A 10374-nucleotide genomic window follows, 5' to 3' on the forward strand; every position below is an offset into this window, starting at 1 on the left:
ATAAATCGTACAGTATATCCTCACAAGAAGTGATCTGAATCGTAGAATTATTCATCACATGTCATATTCCGAATCAGCCAGAGACCGGGGCTGATTTTGACCGGCCAAACTCTCGCCCGAGATTTGCCAAATTCGAGGGGTTCGGAAGCCAACACGTCGACAGGGGCACACATAAAAACGTCATGAAATTCTTATAAATTGGCAAAGAGCCGAGGCGGACCGAACAGGGTCTCCCCAAGGAGTCCAATCGGTCTGCAGATCGAGGAGTCAAGATAACGCGGAATCGATGCTGACAAGACGTCTGCCGTGTACGAATCTCTCGTGATCGTCGGCAGCCGCTCGTAGTAAGAAACGCGCGCTCGAATCTAACGTACAAGAAGACAATCCTCACCAGAAGTGGTCTCGATGTCGGGTTTGACCTCGAGGCTGGTGGTCTCTTTGGTCAGTTTTCGGTTCGATGCACCGAGTCCGGATTCACCTCTTCCTGCGTCCTCGTCGCCGTTTCCGTTCACCTTGGACGACCCTCCGTTTATCCTGTTATTGGCATTGACCGTGACGTTGACGTTGTTGACGCTATTGTTGATGTTGTTGTTGTTTCCATTTCCCGACGAGGAGTTGTCCTTTAAGGCTCCGGAGTTGGAGCCTCCGTCTATCTGGCTGTTGTTACAGTTACCGTTCGCGGTTGTGGTGACGGAGGTTGGCTTGCCGATGTTGTTTCCAGCCTTGATCGCCTTCCGGGAGGCCTGTTGCAGGGCTGAGTGAAGGGCACTCTGACTGACCGAGGCCGTCGTCGAGGAATTCGACGACGATCTCACGACCACTATTCTGTTCTGATTTTGGTCGCTCGTTGACACTGAGACCGGCACCACGGTGTGATTCTGATGCGAAGCTGCACTCGACGTCGTCACGCTAGTCACGCCACCACCTAGGGACGTCTGTCTGATGACCAGGACGCTGCCCGCCGGCTCCAGCACCACCACCTGCCTCATTACCCGCAGACAAGCACTCTGCGTACCACCGTCCCGACACCTTCGATCCTCTTGTTGGCACCCCTCGTCTCGATCACCCTTTCCCGATCCAAGCTGGTTGTTTTTGGAAGGCTACCTCAGCCACTCAATGACGCGTCTTCTACGGACAAAACGAATGTCAGAGGTATTAATGCAAGTTTATTGACTCGGATCACGATGCAAGTTCATGACGAGAGAATTCTAACGAAGGTATGTACCTTCTCATCATGTACATTTAACCTCTTCCGGGCCGAAATTTTCACGCGTTCGTTCCAAATATAGGACGATGGCCGGGAAGAGGTTAAACTAGGGAATCTTAGCCCTTCGAGCTAAAAGCATGTTACGAATAGATGAATTACTTTAGGTTGCTGCGCCAACCGTCATTATTGTAAAAACAGTCTTTCTCTAGACGTTAACTTGAGAGCACCCATTTTCTTGAATATACGATTTTGCCCTTTATTTTCTGTGTTTCGCTGCGTTTGCGTTATTATCGGAGAACCTCTTTATTTTTCTTGTAACTAAAAGTTATAGCATGTACAGTAATATTCATTAATGCCCCCTCATAAAAGGCTACCTTGTTTTCAGTCCGAAACAAAATGCGAATTTGAATGTGTACGAATTATGTGACAATGACTCGCGATGCAGCCGACGTGGGAGATTGGGAGTCATTGTTCCCAGTAGAGCACTATTTTTTTGGAATCAAAACTAAAACGAGTTTTCTTTCTACAGAAATTTTATGTGTACATGATCAACGTATCGTTTCTTTATCCCGTCGCTTGCGTCGCTAGTCGTTGGCACATAAAGTTGACTTGGAAATGAAACTCGTTCCAGTTTTGATTCCAAAAAAATAGTCAACTACTGAGAATCAATTATTCGACATTGCTATACCCGAAGTTCCAATCCGGCATCAAGCTTCATCGAAAGCTTTATAATAATAAGGTATTGGGGAGTAAATGAAAGGTACGACGAGCTAGTTGAGAGCATGAGATGATGAACTTGAGGCAATAAATATTCTAATATAGGTATAAATTCGTTTATGATCGGAACTCGTAATAAAAGAGCTCGATCGATCGAAACTTTGGATACGAGTCGCAATCAAAACCTAACCGTGGCGTGGGTCGAGTTCCGTTTCACCGTTGAATTGATTCCTACTCAAATTTATAGGGCAGATATATAGTGAACCTATGTACGACTATTAAGGGCAAAGTATTTCTTAATCTAAAGTTTATCTAGTATTCACTCGTTTTGCCAGAGTAAAAGGAGGCCAAATGAATCCTAAACTTATAACTTGTGTTATACGGGAAAACTTTTAAATACAGTCAACGAACTATACAAAGCTGCCAAGCTGGTACCTTACAATGCAATATATTTTTATAGCGTGCCAATAAGAATACTTATTTCGAGATTAGAATATAGTTGTACGTTAAAATGAAATTATTCTCATCATAAACCCATTTCGGAGTATTTTCTTGGATTGAAGTGGACCATAGACGAAGAGCATACACTGTGAAATATGTTTTTAAATTTACCACACATTCACTACACAAAATTGTAGCTAAATGTCAAATTTCATGTCTTGAACTGAATTACTATGCGTTCTCATTAGATTTGCAATAAAATTTTGTAATTTTGCTTAACTTGGTTCGAGAAACGCAAAAGCGTACTTTGACTTTACTAAATTACGTAATGAATGCATTATATTTGTAAATTTACTATACATTTGCTATACGCTATTTGAAGTTTACTAAACATTCTGCAGAATTCACGTGATAAATGTCTAAGCAAATTCAATTACAGTCTGTTAAAATTAAAAATGTATTACAGCAAAAGAAATTAGTATGCATCTATATTAATTTCACGCTGCGATTTCGAATATCTCATAATTAGATTCGGAAATGTCGGATATGAACTTTAAATTCCGTAGTCTAAATGCTCTTGTCGATTTATTCAAAATTGTATCGTGATTATGAATTCTAAAACTATAATCTTATTGATGAGTTTTCGGTGACTGTATTATTTTCCATGTCCGCGTGGACCGTACATTGTATTATTAATCAAATAAAGTCATGGTTTTTCAACAAAGTAGTTTGGCCTAGTAAATATGGTGTCCAACTAGTAATCCGGAAATTGCGAACGACGGGGTTTCGAGTCTTGGTTAAGAACAAATAATAATGAGCTCGATTGTCTAATAAATCTAAAATGCGTTTTCATCGGTTATAGCTTCCGTTACAATTTCAGTAAATTTCCAACAAACTTTTTTAACAGTGTTGACGCGAAGTTCATTGCCACTTATACATGATCCGAATCCGAAGTATCGATAGCTATCTCATCTCATGACGAATGTGGATTCTTCATTTACGTACCGCATCGACTGTAAACGAAACACTGTAATGAAAAGTGACTTCCAAAGCATAACTTCGCATGATGAAATATATTTCAACGGTGTCAAGTCATCTGACTTGCAAAGTTTCCTTGACTGAATTTCTTTCATGCTGTACGATGCATCAAATTTTGCCAACAGACACGAATCCTATATCAAATCTGTTGCGCAAGGAGTTCGTATGAAAAATAAAGCCCACTTAAAAATTCATAACTATGTGTCAAAATTAGCATATAACATCATTTCCGTGCATGATAAATACCGTGAGAGAACGCCGCTTTGTGTACGCTGTAAGGATAAGCCTCAAGTTATAAATCGTACGAGAAGAACGAACGAGCGACGGCGTAATAATCGGGGGGAATGTAAATGAAATGACAAAAAGTTGATGCAGCAATCTTCGTAACGCCACTGCAGGTTTTTAAACTCACCTGCACGAAAGGGCAGAGAAACAATGAAACAAACTTAGCAAACGTTGACATAACCAAATATTGAAGAAAAATCACCACTTTGCAAATTTTCGTCGCTATTACAGTCACTCGTATATGTACCGAATTTTTTTTGACGAAAATGTTGTGGTTAAAAAAACAAATATATTTAGATGAAATGCCTTATTGGCAACTATAATCATACTTGACGGTATAATTTCAACGAAATTTTCTTGTGTACCATGGTGAAAATGTTTTCTACAATTTCCTATAAATTTTTAGACAAATCGGAACATTTCGTACAAAATTGTCCCTAAAAATTGGTACCTGTAGAAATTTTCGAACTGTTGTTGTAACGATACTCAATTCACCAGATTTTCTAGTGTAAATGTAACAAATGAAATTCTTCTCAGGGTTGCGATAACGGGTGTTGTAAGAGGAAAATATTGGTGAATTCTGATAAGTTCTGATTCTATTGGGGCGTTCTGAACCCCGATGCTCATAAGCATAATAACCGCCATCTTGGATCCGTGTTTTGAATACAGAGGAAGAATTGTTCGAGGGCGAAGTTACGTCGGGTTCTTTTTTTTTTGGGGGGGGGATTTACTTTCGCATTGATGAAGGGATGCTCCCGAAAGAATAAAAATCAATATTATTCCGTAGATTCGGTCGAGTACAAATTAAACAGGTGATATCACAGAATCTAAAATACATTACAATATCAAACCATGGTTGGTGTTTTATTTAAATTAAATCTAGCAAACACGATGCACGCATAATTATGATTGTAGAATAGACTCATAAGAGACTGGAAAATCGACGGTCTTCAAAAATTCAAAAAAACCAATGACGCCACTAATTCAGTCATCTCTCGTCTTGTGATTACCGGTCACCATTTAAGGTTATCGTTGCCGGCTGCAATGCGAATATAGATGAATCGTTTAAATATGTATATATATATATATACAATGCATTCGAACAAAAAATTTCAGTCACTGTAGGAAAAGAGTATTTTTCTTCAGATTGCTTGAATATATTTCCCTTTTTATATAATCTAGGTGTAAAATTTTCCTGTATATTTAATATGTAATGGGAAATTGTTCGTACAAGTCATGAATTATAGATGGCCCGGCACCGATCGCTCGGTTTTGGTTGGATAATTTTTTTTCAATCCTGAAACATGTAACGGGAATTAGCTCGCCACTGTATCGGGGTCAGCTATAGGTGTAACGACACGGTAAAATGAAACAAATTACTGCAGCAACAGCACCAGCAACGACAGCGGAGGTTAAACAACGAAACGGCGACGCTCTTCCTGTTTTAGTCGCCGATTAATTGAACGATTAATTAATCAAATCATTTACATCCCGTCGTCAACCGAGCAAATTGAACGACAGTGGAATATGCTAATTTCAACATTAAACGAAGCCGCGGGGTGACTCATTCGTTAACGCTGTCTCTTTTTTACAAAAAAAATTAGGATATTAGCAAGTCCCTTGTGAAAAGAATAATTGTGATCAATTGTACCGTTCAAATTGTGTACGGGCCATTCCGCGTGAAATTGAATGCTTTTTGCCTCGTAATCATCTGTAATTGTTTTAACTGTTTTTCGGTACACTGTAATAGTAGCATCTTTTGACTTTGTGTAAAGGCAATAGTTTCATAAGAAATTGAAAATCAGTGATTATTTCAAGGGTTTTATGCGATGACTTCCTACACATGCGTGTTTCTTGGTCAAATTGTAGATCTCACGAAATTGTACCTTTTTGGCATCGGAATTTTTTTTTATACACCAAGACAGTTTATTTGAAAATTGTTATCGACTTCGACATTGTACATTGATCATTAAAAGGTGCAAAAAACAGTTGTGGTTAATGTGTTTCTAGTAATTTTCACATTGTATAAAGGTTTGTTAGATTTATATTCACACAGATGAGTCTTGAATTCTGAAAAACGGCACAACACAGAAACGATTTTTAAAACTGATCTTTTTAGTAGGATGAAGTGCGAATGAAAAAATCGTACTATTTCGTATGGAATGCCTCATATAGATAGAAAAAATTTATTAATATGATTGTTGGCTGAACAATGACTGAAGTGTTAATCCCAAATTTATGGCTCCGAGGCGAAAACTTCTAACGATAACTTATCGCTTTCAACTACACATGTTAATCACGGAACCGTTGAAGGATTTACGCACCTACTTGTTATATGTAATAATATATAATGCGCGAGCTGTACAATTTCTTGCTGAGAGCAATTTATCGATCAAAAAATGAAAAATCTTTTATTTATCCGATGGATCAATGCAGCGATATATTTGTCGACATCGATTCCCTAACTAAGAAATATTTCATTCATTACTTATAACGTTATATATTAGGAAATTCTAGTAAATTCGGTATCGTCGCAGTAACGATTTAAATACCCTCGGTATTAGACGAAAATTTTGTACAACTAGTAACTATTTAGTGTAATTATATATAGTAGTCAACGACACGTTTTCAGGCTATTGCGATGTTAAACCTAATTCACTAGATTTACTAATTTTTTTTCAGAAAACCTCGTATTTCGTAATTTTAGGAACCCTCAAATGCAGTAAATTATACTAAGGCAAAACGGTGATTCATATTTTCAAAACTTAGCCACTCCAAAATCACTAGAAAATTGCAAAATAGTGATTTTTTTTCCTCTCCATGTTTCGCTACGCTATCGTTACCAACTTCAGCCTCGTACAAAAAGTGAAAATAATTGAGGACTGTGTACGGTAACCATAACTAGAAATTACCCTTATATCTTTGAATCCTGACTCTTACCCACACCTATTGTTTTTTTTATTTTGTCTTCTGCTACTTCTCCTTAAACAACGAATAGCAATACGCCGCATAGGAATGTAAGGTTTCATTCGATTATCAGATTACAAACTCGGCATCTAAATTCAAATTAAATCTACGATGCAGTAACTCTCGCAAATATGACAGGCTCAGTGTGTCTCGGATCTATAATTATTTATAGCTATACGTACATTATACCGTATATATTACATGTGCACAGACACAAAAAAAAATAAAAGTTTTGCGAAACAATTTCAAGTTCGTCGAAGACTTCTTCCCCCCCCCCCCCCCCCCCCCCACCTGCCGCTGCCTTGATGGAGAAAAAAATTTAGCGCAAACACAACGCAAAGTGTCAAATCTTTTTTCTATTTTTGACTCGGTGATGCAATTGTGTTGAAGTCATTAAAAACAGTTTTAAAAACCATGAACACGTTTCACGGTGTCGGCCGGATAATATGTGATATTTTTGTCTTTTAGTAGTTGCTACAATACGCACATTGTAATGTTGTTACGCATATGTGTGCGTGTGTGTGTGTGTGTGTGTGTGTGTGATATATTCACATGTCATAAAAGTCGAACCGCGAAGGAGTATAAAAACAATTTTACCCGCAGGAATGACAGAGTATAATTATTTGCTCATTCGTAAATTTATTTGCTCTTATGTTTTGCATTTTTGCTTTCGTTCATGTTTTACAATGTCATATTCATGTAATACCGAGGGAAAAATATTTCTCAGATTTTAAGGTATAGTGAATAATTCGAATTCACTAGATTCAAGAAGACTTTGAATAACAAATCATCTGAATATAATTCTCAAATTCCTTAATTTTTCCAAGAAAAGCTTTCGTCGTAATACGAATATAAAACAATTGTTCATACTTGATGTTTACAGTAAAGTTGGTTGGTTGGGTGATTTTTTGATGAAAATGTAGGTCAGGAAAAACAATAAGTTATAAGTTTTACAACAAAGCTGTGTTTGTACCTTTGATCAACGTTTGTAGAAACTTTCTCTATTCAAACGATTTTCTGCTAGAGCGAAAAAAATATTATGTACATCAACGATAACTTGGTAGCTAAGAATGTAATTCACCGAATGAATTTAACTGGAAAAATATTTGACTCAACAATTTTTATACATCACCTATAGTGTATTTTTCATTATGACAAATAGAGATGTGTTTATAAAAAGCCAAACCGTTAATTATCAACGAAATTGAATATTTCCTAAAATAATCACAATGAAAGTGTAAGAAAACATGTGGCTGTCGCTGGCAGATGTTGCATGACCTTTACCAGATATAAGGCTGAACGAAATATCGCGTTTGCTGGTCTAGTCGAAAGATTGCAATAACAGTACACGATGTATAAGGAAAAAGGGGGAAACCTTTCATGGTACAGGCAGCTGACTTTTATTTGTTTTCAATAGGGTCAGGGAGGAAAGCGCCCCGAGGAAATAATAACTATTCGTATCGATACCGCGATGTCCATAACAGCGTCATTTGCAGTCATAGAGAGCCGAATATTAACTAATCGTATTTAACACGGATAATCGATTAAAGGTGAGTGGAAATAATTTTCGAAAGACCTATTACGGTGTCAGCGAACCGCGGTATTTCAATCACACCTACGTGTTGTGCATACATCTATGCATAAGAATGCCAGTGAATGTGTAACGTATATGTATATACTCGTATACACGACACAACGCGAGAAATCTCGTTACACTTTCACTTTATCGAATTGACCAACAGCGGCGAAGAAAAATCGTGACGAAATACTGTTTCAGTTAATCAAATTGAAGGAATAACGATCGCAGATTGTGTGCAAAAAAAAAAAAAAATACATAAATAAATAAAAATAAAATGAAAAAAAAAATCGCGGCAATATTTTGAAACGCAAACGGACGTGTTTCGATGCGTGATGCGGTGAAAAATCAAGGCAAGGCGAGCTAATGCGGGGTTTAATTGGAATTTAAAAAATCCGCTTGTTGATTCGAAAAGCGTCACAATGTAAACAGTCAATCCAGACGGTATCTTGCCGCTCTTTGAACAGACGGTCATTGTGTACGCGCAGGTAAGAATATACACACACTTGCGGCGAAGCGTGATAAAATACCGTTCAATTTGGTGGTTGAATTCAGTGGATTTTACCGCTCGAACAAACTGTACGACGGAAATTCTCGTTTTCTCAGAAATTTCGCGAGGCAAAAACGCAAACATCGGTTATTCTCTGCCCGATGTGAAGGGGGAGTTTGGAGAAAAATGATTGAAAAAAAGCGAGTGGAAAAACGTAGGGAAATTACTTACTGTTTCCACTCTCTCCCGACTCCGAAATGACAGAAAGCAGCCCGTGCCAGCGAGGCTCATTTTTAAACGCCAATTTTCCACGCCTATGAACCTCAAATCACTAATTTGACACCGCTTTAACACCAAGTCATAATTGCACTTTCTGTTTCTGTTGTGTTTTCAATTGTTCGCCACATTTTTCATCGAGAACGTATTTCATTATTCCGTATACGCGATAGCAAACTATTCCCGGGATCCATGACAGATGGGGAACATGGTCGCATGCGCCGGAGATAGCAGAAACCATTTGTGATATTCAAGGCCCTGACGCTTGGATGTCGAAGGTTTGCTTACTGCGCGTGGAATTTTTCCATTCCATCTTCCACTTTCGAACCGCGCGCCATCTTGCATCTACAAGACGCCATGCTGCATTATCTGGATTGTAACCGAAGTACAGCACAAGAATTCTCAATATCATGTTGAGAACGCTGGACTCGATTCTTCATACTCTCTTATAGAGACCGTGCGCAAAATTCACGGCAGCGCCAAATCGATTCTATTTGTCCCAACCGACGGGCATTTTCTCCTGTCTACGCTAATGACTCGGCTAATCGTAAGTTTCCGTTGCTACCCTGTCGCACGAAATTAATCAATCGTTTGGAATCATCCTGTTCCATAGAGACAATTTATACTTTATGGCAGTTTACCCGGTATTGCCGGGACTATCGTAATTATTATTCCGGGCAGAAGCATTTGTTCCGTACACATATTTGCTATTTCGTAAGCATGATGACAAATCAGACCATTTGTTAATATTAACGCGAATCTCATCGGTAGAGTCATTTCTGGCCGCCCACGGCGATTCTTGTACGCACGCTCAGTCCCTATATTCGTAGACGTGTAAAAACTGACCGCGGGAACGAGCGAAAAATGCGATCCTGGCGTGGAAAGCGAGAACTAAACTCGGACCATAGGCATCCTTGTCTGACGTATAGTACTAGATAAGGATGCCTACGGCTCCGATGCAGCTCTCGTTTAGGACACTCGTGAAGTTGCGTGTTACGAAGCTGTATGTCCTCTTTGAATAAGGTTGAATATTGAGTAAAATTCAGAGAACTCCCGATGTATTTGTACTATTTTTATTATATAGAATAGCAGATAAACAAAAGACATTCCTATTTGTTTTCTTCTAAAATAAATAAAAATTTGGATCATTTGTATATTACGATCAACGAGATCTTGCGATCTTTGTCGGTAGGTGAAAATATTGCCCTGTAGAATCCCCTAAGCAAGATAGATTCCCTTTTTTTAAATGGACGGTTGACTGTCAAACTGGACTTATCAAATACCTGTCGTCGACAAAAAATTATCGCTCATGCTGCTGAACCAACAATTGTATGATGCATGCTTCGGTAACATTGTTGCAATTGATAATCATTTTCG

At 38.4% G+C, this 10374-nt stretch overlaps 1 protein-coding gene across 7 annotated transcripts in view; it reads right to left on the reverse strand.

Moving 5' to 3' along the window:
• Window positions 1-9774, reverse strand: part of LOC107227179 (calmodulin-binding transcription activator 2) — a 36461-nt gene extending 26687 nt beyond the window's left edge. For 6 of the 7 annotated variants that reach the window (XR_006902570.1, XR_006902571.1, XM_015668239.2 and 3 more), the window contains exons 1-2: window positions 8953-9774; window positions 392-1128 (exon numbers count right to left, since the gene is read on the reverse strand). Coding sequence is in view for 4 of the 7 variants with exons in the window: in XM_015668239.2 (XP_015523725.2) it covers window positions 392-989 (598 nt within the window). In the remaining 3 variants the exon portion in view is untranslated. Of the gene's footprint in view, window positions 1-391; window positions 1129-8952 lie in introns of those variants that run through there. The other variant, XM_015668240.2, reaches the window with a different exon arrangement.
• Window positions 9775-10374: the final 600 nt, after the last annotated feature.

The sequence above is a fragment of the Neodiprion lecontei genome, chromosome 2, assembly GCF_021901455.1.
Source record: "Neodiprion lecontei isolate iyNeoLeco1 chromosome 2, iyNeoLeco1.1, whole genome shotgun sequence".
Taxonomy (NCBI): domain Eukaryota; kingdom Metazoa; phylum Arthropoda; class Insecta; order Hymenoptera; family Diprionidae; genus Neodiprion; species Neodiprion lecontei.